The following is a 23,000-nucleotide window of genomic DNA, read 5'->3' on the forward strand; positions in this document are numbered from 1 at the left end:
AAAAAATTTACATGAATGTAAACATGCCAGATTATAGCCAAAGGCTAATTTCCACCTTAAGGTGTGAAACAGCTGTGTACTACCTTTTGTTCCTGAAGAAGGTATTTAACCGAGAGTCATGCTAGGTGCGGAGAGACACTGCTGACCATTTGCCCCGCGATCATGCAGGCTCTCCACCAAGCTTAGTTTTTCTGTTCTTTGTGTTTTGATTAAGAATGTTAGCTACCGCTCATCTGCAGGCTTTATTTAATGGAAAACTTCCACAACAGTAGGCCTGCTGTTTATATCATGAAATGAAGTGATCGTGATGGGAAGAGTTAATTCTGTCAATGTAGTTATAATTTACTTCATATATAATTTATTCATGTTTAGATTCAAATCATGTTCTCCTTTGTTTTCCAATTGGTTCTTGAATATTCCTCCCAGCTTTATATTTACATTCTCTCTGAATCAGTTTTCTAGCCTTGGTAATTGCCTTCCCCACACTAATTAGTCTCACTTGTATTTTGTTTTTAAATATATTTAAATGCTGTGCCATGTATGATATCTGAAAACTGGATAAGTAGAAGCAAATCCAAGCCAAGCTGAGCATGACTATCTATAACTGTTAAACAAATGCTCAATCTATGCAGCCATGCCACAACACAAGCTGCTAGTGGGATATATAATACACACTATAACAACTTTGTTATCTTCCATATATTGGAGATCATTACTTTGTACTCCCCATCTCCCCTCCTCACCATGACTAAGATGTCCAGATAGTTCTTCTAACTATAGTGCTGTAGGTCCTTTAACTTACAATGTAAAGTTCCTTGAGATAATTATTGATGTGATTTCCTACTATACAAATGAAAAAAAAAAACAACAAATTAATTTCTTGACTAACATTTTTGTTAAAATTGCTCATGACTTGTGAAGTACCTGCTGACGTATCTCTTTGGGAAAAATCCAGAAGAACTGAGGTTGTTTCACCATCGACTGGATGTGCTCGAAACCCTTCCGTTTGCTGAGCTTGCGGATGAGGTAAACACGATACCAATCATTCCCACTGTCCTCACAGAGCTTTATCACCATGTTTAGAAAATCTTCTGCTCTGTCTGGGACATTGTTGCCTGCAACAAGAAAAAACTTGTTTAATTTGCTAACCATTGCAAACTATAGTAATGCAGTAGTGAAGTGATACCTCACCAGACAGTCTGTCACTGATGAGCTGTGCAGCCATAGTGAGGGTCACACGCAGTTGTGCAATATGCTGCAGGTGTTCAATAGAGACTTTTGCTGGAGCAGAAGGGACTTTAGCCAAAGACAAGTGCAGGAACTGTGTTTCATTAATGAAATATTCAGCTTTGTTCCCCTCCTGGGGCATTTTCTCCCAGATGGAGTCCTGCAGAGATCATCAGTTAACTGTCACTTCATTTAACATCTATGAGATGAAGTAAAAAACTAAATAGCAGTTTATGATACTGTTCCTATTCAAATTCTGTCCTATTCAGATATTGCTGGATAACTGTATATGGTTAATAATTAGAAAAAAAAAATAAACAACTCCTTTCAGACTGCTTTTACATTTACACTAAATTCAGCACAAAATATTACTTCTATGTTTATTCAGTTCATTACATTTTATTACAAGATAAATCTATTACCCTCCTGGCATAAGGAGGGTAATAGATTTAAAACAAACACAAAATCAATTTGTTGAAAAAAAGAAAGAAATGATAAGAAAAACATTTTAAATGTCCTCCTAGGACATTAAAAAATTCCTTTTTTAATTCCAAGGCATTATACACATTGCTTTCAAAACATTTTTCCATTATGGAATACTCACCAAAATCTTCCTTTCAACTGTTTTAAAGTATATTTTAACACAATTAAAAACAATTAAACAGTTCTCTTCTAGTTTTACCTCCAAGCAGTTGATGCATAAGGCGTACAGCTCTGTTTTATCCACATCATCCACAAATCTACTTTCTTCAAGAGATGACAAATGCTGCTGCAAATATTTCTTAGACTCATCAAAGCTGAAACACAGTTAGGTTCATCACAAACTTCTCATAATGCAAAAGAAAATTGACTGTATCACAAGATTTTTGAAGGCAGCAATGCAGGAAAATATAAAGATAAATACAGTTGACTGATAGATTAAATGTTTATCTATGATGATTTAAATTAACAGTCATTTTACAGCGAAATGTTTATAGCAAAATCCTGTACGAAAGTCTTAGTCACCTGTCATTTCTTTATATTATGAAGAAATTTATTATAGAAATTATATTATTATATTATACTAGAAAAAATGTGCATTTCCTGCGAAAATGCAGTGTGGATGCCTTAACGCTGCAGATGTCTGCTGAAAAAAGCTGAAAAAGTTGAAAAAAAAAAAAAAAAAAGCTGCCCTTAGCAGGATTTGAACCTGGCCCTCCTGGTCAAAGGGCAGCTATTTAGCTCACTGAGCCAAACACTTTCTCACAAAAAAGAGGTGGAGAGATTGACAATTGTGCTGAAATGAGCAGAAGCTGCTGAGAATTGTGCTGATAAGAGGTGGAAAGGCTGAAAATTTATCAGAAGAGGTGAATAAGCAGAATTTGTTTTAGCACAAATACTGTGATGTGGTATAAATACTACGATTTGGCACACATACTATATTCCGCAGATACACTATAACATAACAGATATTCTACGACTTAGTAGTAATACTATAACATAACAGAATTATTAATTGGACACAAATACAATGACATGGCAAAAATACTATGATTGGGTACAAATACTATGTTTTGGTTCCAATACTATGATGTGCAACAAATACTATGATTTGGCACAAGTACTATGATTTAGTACAAATACTATGATTTGGCAGAAATACTATGCCTTAGTAGTAATACTATAACATAAGAGATATACTATGGTTTTGCAGACATACTATGTTTTTGCACAAATACCATGATTTGGAACAAATGCTATGATTTAGCAGAAATACTAAGATTGGGTACAAATACTATGATTTGGCAATAATACTGCGTTTTAACAACAACTACTGAGATTTTATTGAAATACTATGACTCCATACAAATACGATGCTTTGGCACAAATACTATGATTTGGCAGAAATACTATGACTTAGTAGTAATACTATAACATAACAGATTTCCTAAAAAAAACTATGAAATTGCAGTAATTCTATGACTTGGCAGAGATACTACGTTTTAGCACAAATACTATAACAACGCAGAAATACTATGACTTAGTAGTAATACTATAACATAACAGTTCAATGTTCTTGCACAAATACCACAATATGGCAGAAATACTATGTTTTAGCACAGATACTGTGGTTTGGTATAAATACTATGATTTGGCACACATACTATATTCCACAGATACACTATAACATAACAGATATTCTACGACTTAGTAGTAATACTATAACATAACAGAATTATTAATTGGGCACAAATACCACGATTTGGCAAAAATACCATGATTCGGCACAAATACGATGACATGGCAAAAATACTATGATTGGGTACAAATACTATGATTTGGCAATAATACTGCATTTTAACACAACTACTGAGATTTGATTGAAATACTATGATTTAGAAGAAATACTATTACTCCATACAAATACGATGCTTTGGGACAAATACTATGTTTTGGTTCCAATACTATGATGTGCAACAAATACTATGATTTGGCACAAGTACTATGATTTAGTACAAATACTATGATTTGGCAGCAATACTATGCCTTAGTAGTAATACTATAAAATAACAGATATACTGTGATTTTGCAGAAATGCAATGTTTTTGCACATATACTATGATTTTGCTCAAATACTATGAAATTGCAGTAGTACTATGATTTTGAAGGAATACTATGATTTGGCAGAAATACTGTGATTTGGCAATAATACTGTGTTTTAACACAACTACTGAGATTTGATTGAAATACTATGATTTAGAAGAAATACTATTACTCCATACAAATACGATGCTTTGGCACAAATACTATGTTTTGGTTCAAATACTATGATGTGCAACAAATACTATGATTTGGCACAAGTACTATGATTTAGTACAAATACTATGATTTGGCAGAAATACTATGACTTAGTAGTAATACTATAACATAACAGATTTCCTAAAAAAAAACTATGAAATTGCATTAATTCTATGACTTGGCAGAGATACTACGTTTTAGCACAAATACTATAACAACGCAGAAATACTATGACTTAGTAGTAATACTATAACATAACAGTTCAATGTTCTTGCACAAATACCACAATATGGCAGAAATACTATGTTTTAGCAAAAATACTGTGATTTGGTGTAAATACTACGATTTGGCACACATACTATATTCCGCAGATACACTATAACATAACAGATATTCTACGACTTAGTAGTAATACTATAACATAACAGAATTATTAATTGGGCACAAATACCACGATTTGGCAAAAATACTATGATTGGGTACAAATACTATGATTTGGCAATAATACTGCATTTTAACACAACTACTGAGATTTGATTGAAATACTATGATTTAGAAGAAATACTATTACTCCATACAAATACGATGCTTTGGGACAAATACTATGTTTTGGTTCCAATACTATGATGTTCAACAAATACTATGATTTGGCACAAGTACTATGATTTAGTACAAATACTATGATTTGGCAGAAATACTATGCCTTAGTAGTAATACTATGACATAAAAGATATACTATGGTTTTGCAGACATACTATGATTTTGCACAAATACCATGATTTGGCACAAATGCTATGATTTAGCAGAAATACTATGATTGGGTACAAATACTATGATTTGGCAATAATACTGCGTTTTAACAACAACTACTGAGATTTGATTGAAATACTATGATTTAGAAGAAATACTATGACTCCATACAAATACGATGCTTTGGCACAAATACTGTGATTTGGCAGAAATACTATGACTTAGTAGTAATACTATAACATAACAGATTTCCTAAAAAAAACTATGAAATTGCAGTAATTCTATGACTTGGCAGAGATACTATGTTTTAGTACAAATACTATAACAATGCAGAAATACTATGACTTAGTAGTAATACTATAACATAACAGTTCAATGTTCTTGCACAAATACCACAATATGGCAGAAATACTATGTTTTACCACAAATACTGTGATTTGGTATAATACTGCGATTTGGCACACATACTATGATTTGGCAGAAATACTATGCCTTAGTAGTAATACTATAACATAAGAGATATACTATGGTTTTGCAGACATACTATGTTTTTGCACAAATACCATGATTTGGCACAAATGCTATGATTTAGCAGAAATACTATGATTGGGTATAAATACTATGATTGGGCAGAAGTACCATGTTTCAGTACAAATACTATGATTTGGCAGGAATACTCTGGTTTAGCAGAAATACTCTGATTTAGCAGAAGTACTATCTTTTGGTAGAAATTCCTGCTAAAAGGTACTATTTCTGCATTTTAGCAGAAATACTGTAATTTGGCATAAATACTATAATTTGGGATAAATACTATGATTTGGCACATATAATATATTCAGCACATATATTATAAAATAACAGAAATATTTGGCCCCAAAACCATGATTTTGCACAAATACCATGATTTTGCACAAATACTATGAATTGGAAGAAATACTATGATTTAGCAGAAATACTATGATTTGGCAAAAGTACTTAGATGTAGTAGAAGTACTTTGCTTTAGCAGAAATACTATGATTGAGGAGTAATACCTAAACATAGGAGAAATATTGATACACAGACACACATACACAGACAGTAAAGGGAACAGGAGCTGTGGAGAGTCTGGGCTTGGTATATGTAGGTCAGTTAAATTAGCTGCACCTGCTGTAGTCAGCCCTTACACACACAGACACAGAGAGAGGTGTGAGTTTTCTTCAGTGTATTTCTGACATTCAGGATTCCCCTCGAACAAATGGCCATAATTTCCTAACCGTAGAGGCTAGAACGGTCATTCAGGCATCGTTTTATTCAGAAGAGATGGGGGAATCTTCAGGTCTTCATAATTCAGAGATAAAATATAAATTATTAAAGATATATGACTTGTAATACACTGTAACTGTGTAGAGGTGAAGCAAAAACTGCCTTACTTGCTCTCAAACAACCTTTGGTAACTCTAAATCTATATGGAGCATCAAAATCATTCTTTCACCGTAAGAAACAGCAGGCTTTGGTGAACAGTCATGGAAATTTTCAGGGCTCTGTGGAAATCCATCAAAAAGATATGACGAGAGAAAAAAGTGGTTCATTTCCAGAGATTGAAATCTGATGAAATCTGAGCGAGGGACAAATTTCCACCCCTCAATCAAGTCTAACTCATCTCAGAACGGTAATAGGTGAGAAAATAATTCTTGAATTGTGAGCATCAGGAGTGTCTGAAGATATATCGGGACAAGCCTCATGTCTTAACTTCGCTTCGTTAAGGAGATATGACAATTTGAAAATGCCTCTCATTAGAGAAATCCAGCGGTGATTTTGAACAAACTCTCCATTGAGTTTATATGGAGAGTTTTCTGACTTTGTGTTACTCTGAGGAGATTTGCAAAATATCTATAAGTCCCACAACAATGATAGTGACATTTTCTGAAAGCCAGCAAAAATACCTACGTTTTGATGTATAATGTGTGGGGCTTGAGTGGAAATTGAGCGAGTAGCAAGAAGTTGTTTGGACATGAAGAGAAAATTCAAATAGTTTCACTGTCCCCTCTGAGTTAATTGCATAGCAACCATAGCAACGCATGTATTTTCTGAAAAATCACAATTTTGCAACTGAAAACTCAAAGAGGGATAAGATTAAAACGGTAGAAGATCTGAAAAAGCTGAATCATACAGGAATAGCCAAATCATTTGAGAACATTTTAAAGTTTGAATGAAGTTTCTAGGTGAAAGTATGAGGCAGTAGTTAAGTTTCAAAGACAAGAAAGTTTTAGCAGAATTGTGGAAGTTTCCCATTCATTTCAATGGGACAAATTAAAGGAAAAAAGTGTAATATTTTAAAAAGTATAATAGTAATAAACACCAAAAGTCATAGCCGGCATTAGCAGAAAGAGCAGAACAGTTTAGAGTTTGAACGGTGAAAATAGCACAAAAATTGTGGAAGTAGATCCACGGCAAAAAGTGTACGGAAACACCCGGAATAATAAAGAACTAGAAAAATTTGCATTTCCTGCGAAAATGCAGTGTGGATGCCTTAACGGCTGAAGATATCTGCTGAAAAAAGCTGAAAAAGTTGAAAAAAAAAAAAAAAAAAAAAAAGATGCCCTGAGCAGGATTCGAACCTGGCCCTCCTGATCAAAGGGCAGCTATTTAGCTCACTGAGCCAAACACTTTCTCACAAAGAAAAGGTGGAGAGATTGACAATTGTGCTAGCAGAATTTGGGCAAAAAAAAAGGGGTGAAAATTCTGCTGAAAAGAGTTCCATCAGCAGAATTTCTGCTGAAAAGAGGTGAATGAGCAGAATTCTGCTGAAAAGAGTTTTTTTCTGAAAACAGCAGAAAAAACTGAAAATTTTGCTGAAAAGAGTTGAATGAGCAGAATTCTGCTGAAAAGAGGTTTTTGCTGAAAAAGAGCTGATAAAGTTTGGATTTGTGCTGAAAAGGGGTTAAAAAAACTGAAAATTTTGCTGAAAAGGGGTGAATAAAATGAAATTTGTGTTGAAAAGAGTTTAAAAAAAGTTTAACTGTTAAGTGAAAGAAATGTTGCCATAAGCTGGATTTGAACCCAGGCCTCCCAGTCTGAGAACGGACGCTTATCTCACTGAGGTAAAGCACAGCTCAGCCCATCATGCAAAATCAGTGACCACATTGATAATGTGTTCCATTCATTTCAATGGTCAAAAGTCATAACACACATCAGCAGAAATAGCAGAATTTTTTAAAGTTTAAACATAGCATTTCTGCTAAAACTTAGTATTTATACTAAATAATATTTTTTTCCTGCCAAATCATAGCATTTGTGCTGGAACACAGAAAGTTCCACCAAATCATACAATTTGTACTAAAACATTATTTATGATTTAGCAGAAACATTGGGACTTGGTAGAAATACTATGATTTACATGAAATACTTTGACTTAGCAGAAGTACTACAATCTAGGAAAAAAGTACTAAAGCATAGCAGAAATTCTATCATTGAGCAGAATTACTAGGATTTAGAAGAAATACTAAGATTTGGCACAAACACTGATGTGGCTCAAGAACCTTTATTGTGCAGTTATACTATGATTTGGAAGAAATACTATACTTTGGCACAAATACTATGATTTGGAAGAAATACTATGTTTTAGCACAAATACTATGATTTGGCTCAAATACTATAACTATCCTCGGTCAGAAGGAGAGGCTGACATCCAGGGATTAGATTACCACAGGTGGAGTTTATTGCGGTCAGATGGATGGTACAGGGAGGTATGGCATACAGTAGGAGGATGTGGAGAGGTGATATGGTGTGGTTTCTATGATTAAGAACAGGGTATGCATTACAACATGCATACAGATTAAAGATTAAGAAAACTGGTAACAAATTCCTCCACTACAAATCAGTCTGATGCCACTTTTTACAGGGTTCCCGTTTACTAAGGCACTACCCAAAAGGCGCCACAAGAGGGCACTCCAACACAAGAGATGACCTATTTACACTGATGCACTTAGTAAACAGCCCCTACTTAGCCACTACATAATACAGTGATATTACAGTATACAAATTCACACGAATACTATGATTTGGCAGAAATACTATGACTGAGTAGTAATACTATAACATAACAGATTTCCTAAAAAAAACTATTAAATTGCAGTAATTCTATGACTTGGCAGAGATACTACGTTTTAGCACAAATACTATAACAACGCAGAAATACTATGACTTAGTAGTAATACTATAACATAACAGTTCAATGTTCTTGCACAAATACCACAATATGGCAGAAATACTATGTTTTAGCACAAATACTGTGATTTGGTATAAATACTATGATTTGGCACACATACTATATTCCGCAGATACACTATAACATAACAGATATGCTACAACTTAGTAGTAATACTATAACATAACAGAATTATTATTTGGGCACAAATACCACGATTTGGCAAAAATACTATGATTGGGTACAAATACTATGATTTGGCAATAATACTGCATTTTAACACAACTACTGAGATTTAATTGAAATACTATGATTTAGAAGAAATACTATTACTCCATACAAATACGATACTTTGGGACAAATACTATGTTTTGGTTTTAATACTATGATGTTCAACAAATACTATGATTTGGCACAAGTACTATGATTTAGTACAAATACTATGATTTGGCAGAAATACTATGACTTAGTAGTAATACTATAACATAACAGATTTCCTAAAAAAAACTATGAAATTGCATTAATTCTATGACTTGGCAGAGATACTACGTTTTAGCACAAATACTATAACAACGCAGAAATACTGTGACTTAGTAGTAATACTATAACATAACAGTTCAATGTTCTTGCACAAATACCACAATATGGCAGAAATACTATGTTTTAGCAAAAATACTGTGATTTGGTGTAAATACTACGATTTGGCACACATACTATATTCCGCAGATACACTATAACATAACAGATATTCTACGACTTAGTAGTAATACTATAACATAACAGAATTATTAATTGGGCACAAATACCACGATTTGGCAAAAATACTATGATTGGGTACAAATACTATGATTTGGCAATAATACTGCATTTTAACACAACTACTGAGATTTGATTGAAATACTATGATTTAGAAGAAATACTATTACTCCATACAAATACGATGCTTTGGGACAAATACTATGTTTTGGTTCCAATACTATGATGTTCAACAAATACTATGATTTGGCACAAGTACTATGATTTAGTACAAATACTATGATTTGGCAGAAATACTATGCCTTAGTAGTAATACTATGACATAAAAGATATACTATGGTTTTGCAGACATACTATGATTTTGCACAAATACCATGATTTGGCACAAATGCTATGATTTAGCAGAAATACTATGATTGGGTACAAATACTATGATTTGGCAATAATACTGCGTTTTAACAACAACTACTGAGATTTGATTGAAATACTATGATTTAGAAGAAATACTATGACTCCATACAAATACGATGCTTTGGCACAAATACTGTGATTTGGCAGAAATACTATGACTTAGTAGTAATACTATAACATAACAGATTTCCTAAAAAAAACTATGAAATTGCAGTAATTCTATGACTTGGCAGAGATACTACGTTTTAGTACAAATACTATAACCATGCAGAAATACTATGACTTAGTAGTAATACTATAACATAACAGTTCAATGTTCTTGCACAAATACCACAATATGGCAGAAATACTATGTTTTACCACAAATACTGTGATTTGGTATAAATACTGCGATTTGGCACACATACTATGATTTGGCAGAAATACTATGCCTTAGTAGTAATACTATAACATAAGAGATATACTATGGTTTTGCAGACATACTATGTTTTTGCACAAATACCATGATTTGGCACAAATGCTATGATTTAGCAGAAATACTATGATTGGGTATAAATACTATGATTGGGCAGAAGTACCATGTTTCAGTACAAATACTATGATTTGGCAGGAATACTCTGGTTTAGCAGAAATACTCTGATTTAGCAGAAGTACTATCTTTTGGTAGAAATTCCTGCTAAAAGGTACTATTTCTGCGTTTTAGCAGAAATACTGTAATTTGGCATAAATACTATAATTTGGGATAAATACTATGATTTGGCACATATAATATATTCAGCACATATATTATAAAATAACAGAAATATTTGGCCCCAAAACCATGATTTTGCACAAATACCATGATTTAGCAGAAATACTATGATTTGGCAAAAGTACTTAGATGTAGTAGAAGTACTTTGCTTTAGCAGAAATACTATGATTGAGGAGTAATACCTAAACATAGGAGAAATATTGATACACAGACACACATACACAGACAGTAAAGGGAACAGGAGCTGTGGAGAGTCTGGGCTTGGTATATGTAGGTCAGTTAAATTAGCTGCACCTGCTGTAGTCAGCCCTTACACACACAGACACAGAGAGAGGTGTGAGTTTTCTTCAGTGTATTTCTGACATTCAGGATTCCCCTCGAACAAATGGCCATAATTTCCTAACCGTAGAGGCTAGAACGGTCATTCAGGCATCGTTTTATTCAGAAGAGATGGGGGAATCTTCAGGTCTTCATAATTCAGAGATAAAACATAAATTCTTAAAGATATATGACTTGTAATACACTGTAACTGAGTAGAGGCGAAGCAAAAACTGCCTTGACTTGCGCTCAAACAACCTTTGGTAACTCTAAATCTATATGGAGCATCAAAATCATTCTTTCACCGTAAGAAACAGCAGGCTTTGGTGAACAGTCATGGAAATTTTCAGGGCTCTGTGGAAATCCATCAAAAAGATATGACGAGAGAAAAAAGTGGTTCATTTCCAGAGATTGAAATCTGATGAAATCTGAGCGAGGGACAAATTTCCTACCCTCAAACAAGTCCAACTCATTTCAGAACGGTAATAGGTGAGAAAGAAATTCTTGAATTGTGAGCGTCAGGAGTGTCTGAACATATACGGGGACAAGCCTCATGTCTTAACTTCGCTTCGTTAAGGAGATATGACAATTTGAAAATGCCTCTCATTAGAGAAATCCAGCGGTGATTTTGAACAAACTCTCCATTGAGTTTATATGGAGAGTTTTCTGACTTTGTGTTACTCTGAGGAGATTTGCAAAATATCTATGAGTCCCACAACAATGATAGTGACATTTTCTGAAAGCCAGCAAAAATACCTACGTTTTGGTGTATAATTTGTGGGGCTTGAGTGGAAATTGAGCGAGTAGCAAGAAGTTGTTTGGACATGAAGAGAAAATTCAAACAGTTTCACTGTCCCCTCTGAGTTAATTGCATAGCAACCATAGCAACGCATGTATTTTCTGAAAAATCACAATTTTGCAACTTAAAACTCAAAGAGGGATAAGATTAAAACGGTAGAAGATCTGAAAAAGCTGAATCATACAGGAATAGCCAAATCATTTGAGAACATTTTAAAGTTTGAATGAAGTTTCTAGGTGAAAGTATGAGGCAGTAGTTAAGTTTCAAAGACAAGAAAGTTTTAGCAGAATTGTGGAAGTTTCCCATTCATTTCAATGGGACAAATTAAAGGAAAAAAGTGTAATATTTTAAAAAGTATAATAGTAATAAACACCAAAAGTCATAGCCGGCATTAGCAGAAAGAGCAGAACAGTTTAGAGTTTGAACGGTGAAAATAGCACAAAAATTGTGGAAGTAGATCCACGGCAAAAAGTGTACGGAAACACCCGGAATAATAATAAAGAAGAAAGAGAAACAGGAACTCAATAGTGTGGATGCCTATTAAGGCATCCACACAATAAAGAGAAACAGGAACTCAATAGTGTGGATGCTTAAAGCATCCACACAATAATAAAGAAGAAAGAGAAACAGGAACTCAATAGTGTGGATGCCTATTAAGGCATCCACACAATTATTCCGCTGAGTTTTTCATAAACTCAGCGGAATAATATAATGAAAAATAATTTAAAAAAATAAAAAAATAAGAAAAGATATGATTAACAATACGGGAATATGTTTACATTAAAAAGTTAAAGCATACACCTTTTCATTTAATATTTTGTTTTCTTTACATGCAATTGGTTTTTAAAAAATTCTTTTATATAATTACAGTTCTGATTATTTTGTGTCTCATTTTTTGTTAACCTGGATGATGATGATGATGAAGAAGAAGAAGAAGAAGAAGAAGAAGAAGAAAAAGAAGAAGAAGAAGAAGAAGTGTGCACTGGATAATTCAAGTTTGAAATGCAATAATTTATCGCAATATGGGTGTTCAAGATTGTTATTAACAAATTGTAAGAATCAGTGTAACTTGTAGTAAAAGTGCTATCAGAGAATTCAGCTCAGGTGGCACAATGACTTGACTTGACTGATTTGTCAGGCCTGCATCACCGAATTGTGTCAGTAACAGAGATTCTGCATCTAAGTTGGACTCTTTGGAAATGAAATACAAAGAAATGAGGGGTTGCTCAAAACTTTTGTAGAATACTCTAGGTCACCTACCTGCACTTTAGTAGGAGTTTGAGGATTATTGATCGCACAGCTGGGTTTTTATCTGGTGAGTCCTCGAAAGGTGCTAAAGCTTTGGCGTCGATCTGTTTATGTTCTGTTTGAAAGTAAAATAAATATTATAAAAGACCAATAATCTTCAGAATTTTCCAACATGTGTCAATTAAAATTAAAAAACAAAGAAAAAATAGTACATAATTTTGACATGTACTATTGTAATCTTGATATGATATAGTGCTCTACAGTAAGTGGTACCTGTCTCAATCATCAGGCAGGACATAAGGTGGTTGATGACACCTCTAGTTGGAGGTGTATTGTCCTTGAACCACACAGTAGAGAGCAGATCAATAAAGAAACCATCACAACGTTGCCTGAATCCTGCATTTTTCTTGGTAGATGCTCTGCAGACATACAAAAAGTAAATGCAATATAAAAATGTTTAAAAACTGCAACAATTTGTTTTTATTAGAGATTACCAAATGTTGTTACTCTTTTTAAAGTTATTTCTTAAAACGATATTTTGTCAGTAAGCCACTTTTCTGATGGATCCTGTTTCACAGTAACACCCAGTCATTTACTACAGGGAGGAGGTAAGTGACGGAAGTGACGGACAAGGTAAGCGACTCATGTTGTAACTGACGTCAGACGCTGGAGATTTTGGCGGAAAATTAAAGCGAATGGTAGCTTAGAATTGAACAAATTCCTTTAAGCTTCAGTATTACCAAATACACTTATCAATTGCGTTGGGTCTGTGTTTCCACAGGCCCCGCTAGTTTAGAGACTTATTCCTCACGAAGAACACAAGACAAAACAGAACATCTTCAACCAGTCTTTAACTAGCCCAAATCCTTCAAAGAGAAGCTTTCCTCGCAGCTATTTATTCCCATAACAGTTACAGTTTACACAATACACCACAACACAACCAAGCACCAATGTAAACCCCCCCAATGGTTCTAAGACAAGGCACTGTGTGTCTGTGTGTGTGTGTGTCATGGGGGTGCGTTTGTGTGACCTCCTGCTCCTGATCATAAAAGCAGGAAGCTTACAACATCAAACAGAATCTTCACAAGGGATGTGCTTGTGATAAAACGGATAAAAAGGAATGTCTTGATCCTATAGTTTGAACTATGGCTACGTTCACACTGCAGGTCTTAATGCTCAATTCCGATTTTTTGATCAAATCCGATTTTTTTGTCTGCTTGTTCACACTACAAATAAAATGCGACAGCAAACGCGCTCTAGTGTGAACGCTCAAAGCGGCCCGCATGCGCAAAAGAATATGTCAGACACAACGCGCTCTGTTTAGACCCAGAGCAAACAATATTGTTTGACTGATGGCCCTTAATATAAAGACTTCGGACTTTACGTTTCCCAATTTTTGCTTTAAGTTATTTTGTTATTTACATAATAATGTAAATAACCTAATAATTATCCCTATTGCTGTTTTAGAGAGGAGCGGTGCTTCAAAGGATAGTTGCAGATTTCTGTCAGATTATACAGTACAAATAAAATGTTCACGTTTCTCCAATGCTGTCTTCCCAACAGTTTCACTGACATCTACACGGGATGGCCAGGAAGCGTTCGCGATGTCTTCTCAGGTGCTTCTCCGGAGCTGATAATTGGCGTCTGTCTTGTGTCAGTGACGTAAAAGACGGTGGTTTGACCATTCACACAGCAGTCGCTTTCTAAAACATCGGATATGTATCGGATTCAGTACCACATACTGTCATGATCCTGGGTCCTTTTGACCCAGCGTTTTGTGTTTTCTCTTCGTGATTTTGGTTCTGTTCTTCCTCTGGTTAGTGTTTACTCTGTTCTGCCCGTGTGTTCCTGTATCTAGTCCGCGTTTCTTAGTTTGTGTCCTTTCATGTGTAAGTTCCTGTTTTATTGTGAAGGTCTGTGTCTTATGTGAGTGTTTTCAGTTTGCCTCCCTAGTCTCGTCATGTTAATTACTCCCAGCTGTGTTCCCACCTGTATGTAATCCCCCTGTGTTCTCTGAGTATATTTAAGTTGTGTCTTCTGTCATAGTAGTTGCTGGTTCGTCTGTGTTATTTCCTTTCCACCCTTCTGTGTTGATTCTCTGGTCATTCTCCCTGCAAGTCACGTTCGTATTCCGGTTAGTGTTTTATTTAGTTTTCCCAGTTTAGAGTTTTCACCATTCTGTTCCTCGCCACCCTGTCTGTTGTACCTTTTGGTTGCAAATAAACTCGCCCTCCACTTCAGCAGCCTGCAGTTTGGATCCATTATTATTCACACGGCTTGCCCCGGCAAACCGTGACACATACGAAAGTGACCCAGATCGGATTTGAAAATATCGGATTTGTGCCATTCAAACTGTTATACCATGATCGGCTATGGGTCGCATAGGGTCAAAAAAATCGGATTTGATGCGCTTTCGCCTGCAGTGTGAACGTAGCCTAAGACTTTACAAATTTAAGCACCACAATGACAACATTCAACAATTTGACTTAACAAATTGTCTTACAACTAACAACATTTGTCTAAATCATCTCCAACACCCTGGAGAACAAGAGGGAGAGTTTAGAGGCTCTCCAAGATTACACTGATCAGTGCTTCAAGGATCTCGTAATGAAGAAGTGCTCTTCCCCGGCCAAATCTGAGACGCCGTCATCGAAAAGATGCCGCCCGGCAGATTCCCCCGGCAAAGATATTGCAGACATCCTTGAGTCAATCGACAAACAATTGTCCAGTTACGATACAAGGCTGTCCTTGGTGAAGATTCTACACCGGGAATTTAAATCCTTGTGAGAATCCCTGGAGTTCAGCCAGCAGCAGGTGGAAACGCTCACTGCTGAAAATGCCATGCTAAGGGAGTCGGTGAAATGTCTCACTGAAAATGTTACCCAGCTAAACAGAGAAAATAAAAAAATAAAAGAGACAGTCATTGATCTACAAGCTCGTGGCATGCGAGATAATTTTTCTGGTATTCCAGAAGCCGCTGGAGAAGACGCGGAGACTACAGTGAAAAGCTTCATCAAAACCCACCTGAAGCTCCCGGAGGACACCGTAAAGAACATCGCCTTTGATAGAGTGCATTGCATCTGACCCATGCGGGCAGCGGCCAGGAGACCACGTCCTATTATGGCCAAATTCGGCCACTTCAAACAAAAGGAACATGTGAAAAGTCACGGCAGGGAATTAAAAGGAATGGACTTCAGCATAAACGACCAGTTCCCAAAAGAGATCCTGGAACGACCCAGGGTCCTCTTCCCCATCCGATGCAGCTTCATCCAGAAGCGGAATCTTATCTTCCCAACAGACAAGATTCCGCTACACCCTTTCCCTATCCACTCACACTAACTTGCATTAACATCTGTTTAACTTACCAATATCAAATCGCAACTTAAGTGTGATTTCATAGCAGAATTAACACAGTCACTCTCCATCAGTGGTTTAATTGGAATGTTTCCGGGTTGTTTTTTTTTTTTTCTCTCCCCCCCCCTCTTTTTTATGCCGTTTACCCTTGTCCTTGGTGTCTTTCTTTTTATTTTCTTTCACTGCTTCGATCACCTGGTTCCAGACTCATCCACAAACAACATCCTTTATTTCGACACATACGCACAGCACGATCACGCACAGTCATGCGCTCAACGGCAGCACATTTACATCAATCAGACAGCGCACACAGACGTATAGGATACACACACTTAAGTCAAACGTACTCATATTAGTAAATATGCACACACATAGTCAGACTCAGGGAGCATCTCGCCACACATTTTTTTTCTCTCTCTCCTTCTGATGCATTTTCTCCACCTGTCTAAACAACACACACAGCGTACACCCTTAGTTATACAAAACACATCGATGGGCGCACTAAGGTTTGTTACATGGAATGTAAATGGAGCTGGCTCCAGAGAAAAGAGGTTAAAAATATTTAACCAACTCAAAAAAACTACAGGCAGATGTTGTCCTTTTACAAGAGACCCACAGACCTCATAGAGGTTCAAATGAACTTAAAACACCCGAGTTTCCTAATGTGTTCTCAGCTTGTTATAATTCTAGACAAAGGGGAGTAGCAATTTTAATACATAAAAATATTAATTTCACAGTACTCGATACAGTTATAGATCCAGAGGGCAGATTCTTAATCATTAAACTATCTGTACTTGATAAAAAGCTATGTATTGTAAGTGTATATGGTCCAAATGTTGATGATTGTTGTTCATGACGCGTTTCGGCTTGTGGCCTTCATCAGGGTCCCTTATGAAGGCCACAAGCCAAAACGCGTTGGTCAATTATTAAAGTTGTTCATCTTCTCTCAAGTGTTGCTGGAGTTCCTGCTTTGTGAATTCTTTCATCCTCTCCATGCACCTTGGAAGCAGGTGAAGTTGTGCCAGAAACTTTTTGTTGCGATTTATCAATACAGCAGGAACTCAGCGTAATTGGCAGTCCACAAATATAATCAAACAGTACATGAGCAACTTTGGCCTTTGCGATGCATGGCACTCCCTTCACCCCAACAGTAAGGAATATGCTTTTTTTCCTCACATGTCCATCACTCCTACTCTCGTCTGGATTACTTTTTGGTCAGCAGCTCACTGCTGAGTGACATTTCAGACACTGAGATTCACCCTATAGCTGTCAGTGATCATGCTCCTGTATCTTTCAGACTAATACACAAGAATAATACTACGCCAAGTAAAAACTGGAGATTTAATACATCACTACTCAAAGCTGAAGAGTTTATCAAATACTTTAAAAAAGAATGGACTCTATATTTAGGCTATAATGACACTCCCGGAACATCAGCATCTGTTCTATGGGAAGCAGGGAAAGCTGTGATGAGAGGTAAAATAATTTCTTTCTCATCACATAAAAAGAAAGAAGAAAACGAAAATATTCAGGAATTAGAAAAAACCATCAAATCCCTAGAAGAAGCCTACGTATCACACCAAGATCAAGAAATATTGAACAAAATACGCAAAACAAAACTAGAATTAAATGAGATAATTGATAAAAAAAAAAAATCTTAGTACAAAGACTACACTTACAAAATTATGAACATGTTAATAAATCTGGTCAATTTCTAGCAAACCAGCTAAAAATAAATAAAGAAAAAACAACTATATGTGCTGTTCAAGATTCATCTTCGAACACAATATATGAACTGAAACAAATAAATAACATTTTCAGGGATTTCTATAAAACGTTGTATTCACCAGAAATAAACCCATCTAAAGACTAAATTGATCAGTTTTTGGACAACATAACTTTTCAAAAATTATTAGACACTCAAGCAATGGCACTGGATGCCACTGAACTCCAGGAAGCCCTGATAAGTATGCCCAATAATAAGGCTCCAGGTCCAGAATTCTACAAAGAATTCTTAACGATTCGAGCCCCAATTTTTTACAGAACGTTGTTGGAAATCAAAGAAAAGGGCAGACTTCTATCAAATATGAATTCTGCAAACATTAATCTCCTGCTAAAACCAGGCAAAGACCCTGTATATCCCTCAAGCTATCGTCCAATATCCCTTATAAATGTAGACCTTAAAATAATCTGCAAAACTCTCTCAAAGAGATTAGAGAAAATAACCCCCCTCTTAATTCCTCCTGACCACACTGGTTTCATAAAAGGTAGGCACTCATCGGGGTTGTGGGCCGGTGGGTGTATGGAGGCTCAGCCCTGGCGCAGGGTGCCGCCGGTGCATCAAGCCACCTGGGGGCTCTTCAACTGGTGGGGGAGGCTGTTACATCTTGCAGGAGGTCTCCTCTCTCAAGGGACTGACTCTGCAGGTGGGGAGAGATATAGGAAAGGTGGAGGAAGAACTCAGCCTGGGTGTCTACTGTCTTGTGTAGTCTGGAAGATAGGTGGATGACAGGGTGGGTGCAGTTTTCTCTGTGATGGGGTCAGGTGGGCTGCCCTGGGCTCTATGGGGCCGGGCGGTGCTGCTGAACTGGGCCCCGGTCCGGATGGGCCTGGGCCCCCTTTCCCTAGTGGGTTGCAGAGTGTGGGGGTGCCTACTAGGGTCAGCGGGGAAGCTGGCCCCAGGGAGGGGCCACTTGCCCCTCCCTTCCTTCCCACCCCATCTCCAGCTGCCTCCCTCTTCCCACTCCACCGCAATCATCCACACATGCAGGGCCTTGGGGTAAAGGTGTGTCACCAGGGTGCAGGGGAGGCATCCCCCCCTCTGTCCCCTTCTGGCTGCCTGTGCCTCAATTTTATCCCACAACTTAGTCATTCACATTACTCACACTTACATATAGGGCCTTGGGGGTGGTCACGCTACACGTCATCCAGAAGACCATCAGGGTGTACGACCTCACCCCTGGCGTCGTTGCCCACTTCTCAATTTTAAATACACATAGACACTGAGGGCTATCAGGAGGGAGGGGCCATGCGCTTACCTGCTGCTCTCTGGCAGGTAGCTCCATGCCCCCCTGGATTTTAAATGCACCTTAGAACACACATGCATCAACACTACATATGAGCGGGCGGAGGGAGGATTGGAGTCTTCACACACCCCCGTTTCTCTGTTGCCTGTTGGGGTGGGGGGGGGGGGGGGGGGGCTAGGAGGAGGAGTTGGCCGTCCGATTGGGGTCTGGAGTGTGGGGCCTCCCTGCTGCTGCGGAGTCGGGGCGGTCTGCTTCTCTCCACCCCAGGGAAAAGGGTCACACTACCTGGGTCTGGGTGCAGTTTCCCCCTCCAGGGGCAAGGGTACCTAGACCTGGGGTTTAGAGTACGCTTGGGGAGTGTGATCGTGTGTACAGTGTCTATTTATGTCTGTCTCCACGTTGGGTGAGTGCTGAGTAATTGCATATGAGAGCATGAAGGTCGGAATGGATGTTTGTATCTGTGTGTGCCTGTTTGTTTGTGTCTATATGTCAGGTTGGGTATCAGACGCCACCTCTCTAGGGACATCTCAGGCCTTCCATGGTATGGAGGCCTATCTCCCCCCACCACTCCCCCTGCCAGTGGCAGACGCCCTCAGACATCGGTGCATTGGTGGTTCTTTGTGTCCGGGGATGGGCGTCCAGGTACCCATCGGCTCACTCCTGGTGGCTGCTTGTCGGGGCTCGGGCTCCTTCGGGGGTGGGGTGCCCCCGGCCTCTTGGCCTGGGGCTCGGTCACTCTGGCACAGCTGGCTGCCGGCGGAGCTCACGGGTACGTCACTGCAACCCCCCCTGGCTTCTGCTCCGCGGCTGCTGGGCGACCCCTCATCTGGGGCTCTCCTTAGCTCTTTCCGGGATAGTGGCATGGTTGCCCCTCCGTTGGTCTTTCTTGGTCTCCTTTGCTCTTGGGGCCTCTGGATGTCTGGAGCCTTGATCTCCTCCATACCTGCTTCATGCCCAGGAGGACGGGGCTATGGCTCCCCACAACCTCTAGCAGATCATTACATGAAGGAACCTTTTAAATACAAGCGCGCTCATGCTCACAGGTGTACACACGGGTGCTCACACAAACAAACTACACCCTTTTTGGCTCCTACCTCAAAGCACACTGTGCGCTGTCGATCTTACGTGCTGCACAATAATGTTTAATATTTAGTATTTACTGTTATATTCACATAGATCATAGCGATGATGTTGTTTATTATATTGCTCTCTTTTTCTTTGCTTGTTTTCTGTTTTTTCTTTCTCAACAGGTGATCCAGGTGATTGATATATGTATTTTTTGTTTTGTTGGTTTTTGCCCTATATCACCGTCCCTCTTCCCCACTCTTTTTCTTTCCCTCTTTCTTTCTCCCTTTTCTTTTCCCAAGTGAAGTCTGTCCCGTGTTCAGCAAATGAAAATAAAATAAACAATAAAAGCAAAGGTGAATCAAATAGACCAATACGGCAAGGCTGGGATGGTCCATTTGGTAAAGTAAATCCGTTGGGCATCTTTCTTTGCCTTTAGACAACAATTCTGATGGCAAAAGAACCAAACGTGACAGGCAAAAAAAACAAAAAAAAAAACAAAAAACAAAACAAAAAAAAAAAAACACCAAGTGATTTATTACTGTGGGACAACATGAAGCTGTAGATTGAAACTGGCCTGCACCCTTGCACCCAACCAGTTTGGATCTTCTTTGTTGTTCTACTGAAGAACACACATTGGATCTGATATCTCCAACCATCCATTATCTCAAAAATTCTTGAAAGAGTAGTTTGCAAGGTTTCAGAGCTCATCACAGTGCAGAAACAGTGAAGTGAAGATCACAAGTGATCTTCTTAAGGCCACTAACAGTGGACTCATCTGTGTGCTTGTCCTGTTATACCACAGAGCAGTGTTCAACACTGCTGAACATAGTATTTTATTACAGAGATTAGCGCATACCATAGGTATTATAGGTACTGTGCTGTAGTAGTTTAAATAATGTCTATCAAATAAATTCCAGTTTGTTCATATAAACGGGAAGTTTTCTTTATAAACAAAGTTTATTTATGGAGTTCAACAGAGTTCTGTGCTACGAACACTTCTGTTTACATTATAAATACTTCCCTAAGGCAGTATCATTCAAAAACATAGCATAAATTTTACTTGCTATACAGATGATACTGGGTATAAAGCCAGATAACATACACCAGTTGAGCATGTCTTAAAGATTTGAAAATTTCCTACTTCTCAATTCAAATAAAGGTTATTATACTTAGTCTTAAAAATCTTATAAACATGTGTTTAAGACTCTACAGCTCTATTCCAAGATGATGAGAGAAGAGTCTCTTTGAAGTTTTACAGGCGGTACATGCTGTAAAATTTATTTTTTTTTAAATCTCAAAAACTCACCGTAGATCTTCAGAGACGTGTGGCTGGAAGTCATTTGGTAATTCTTGGCGACACTTTGGACAGGATGTCTGTCCTGCATCAAGACTTTGTTTTATACATGTTAAACAATAGATGTGATGACATGGCAGTCCTACTGGTTCCTGTGGCTCGCTCATGCACACTTCACATCCAAGTCCAAACCTTCATGGAAATGTGATTAACTTAATTGTAGCTAATGAACGTTATTCAATATTTCATATTTAATCATTTAAAGGTAAAAAAAAATAAAAAAGAAGGAAGAAGAAATGCCCGAAAAGTCATTACCTGAAAATCTGATTAGTTGCCTCGTTCTTGCAGGACCTCAGGACTTCAGCTACAGCTTTAAAAGCCCCTGTAGATCTTACATCTACATTTCTCTTCAGAACATTAAATGTAATTTAAATCATAAACAGAACAGTTTAGTTGGCTGAACAATCATTTTATCTTGTCAAAACAAAATTGTGCTAAAAATGACCAGTTTATAGTAGTAAGAAGATCCCTTTTGTATATGGAGCACAATACTTATAACTGGCAGAATATAATGGCCATTAGAAAGCCCACTCACAATGCTTAGCTTTTTAATGTGGTTCAGGACCAGTGTCCTGAGCTGACTGTCTTCATTTTGAAAACCCAGCAACATGTGCTCAACAAACAGTGAGAGGGTGTAGATGTGCTTCCAGCCATTACTGCAAAATATTACAGACCATGATCACAGTTAGTTTGTTGTCAATTCTTTTCATTCAACAACATAAAAGAGTATTTTACATCTGTGCTAGTGTATTTCCCAAATACACTAGTTACACTAGTTAGCAGAAGTGGTGAGCACACATTTAAAAATTACAAAAAACAAACACAAAAAAATTAGTTTAAGTGTTCTTTTGTTTTGGGGATGCCTACAATGTGAAAATTCTCTGTATCAAGATCACTAATAGATTGGAAGACTATACACATCTGATCTGAAAATATAGGAGGAAAATGCTAGGTATATAAATCTTTAGTTTTA

The 23,000-nt window shown here is 37.4% G+C and overlaps 1 protein-coding gene across 1 annotated transcript in view; it reads right to left on the reverse strand.

The window, feature by feature from the left end:
• LOC146558750 (E3 ubiquitin-protein ligase rnf213-alpha-like) overlaps positions 1 to 23,000 on the reverse strand; it is a 144,115-nt gene that overhangs the window by 27,067 nt on the left and 94,048 nt on the right. The window contains exons 39-46 of the mRNA XM_085245913.1: positions 22,544 to 22,683; positions 22,283 to 22,364; positions 21,980 to 22,159; positions 13,499 to 13,644; positions 13,238 to 13,340; positions 1,910 to 2,024; positions 1,192 to 1,387; positions 925 to 1,115 (exon numbers count right to left, since the gene is read on the reverse strand). Coding sequence (XP_085102039.1) covers positions 925 to 1,115; positions 1,192 to 1,387; positions 1,910 to 2,024; positions 13,238 to 13,340; positions 13,499 to 13,644; positions 21,980 to 22,159; positions 22,283 to 22,364; positions 22,544 to 22,683 — 1,153 coding nt within the window. The remainder of the gene's footprint in view (positions 1 to 924; positions 1,116 to 1,191; positions 1,388 to 1,909; positions 2,025 to 13,237; positions 13,341 to 13,498; positions 13,645 to 21,979; positions 22,160 to 22,282; positions 22,365 to 22,543; positions 22,684 to 23,000) is intronic.

Source organism: Mchenga conophoros, linkage group LG15, assembly GCF_057382185.1.
Source record: "Mchenga conophoros isolate Kocher_MC1m ecotype Shallow Benthic linkage group LG15, M_conophoros_male_GT1.1, whole genome shotgun sequence".
Taxonomy (NCBI): Eukaryota; Metazoa; Chordata; class Actinopteri; order Cichliformes; family Cichlidae; genus Mchenga; species Mchenga conophoros.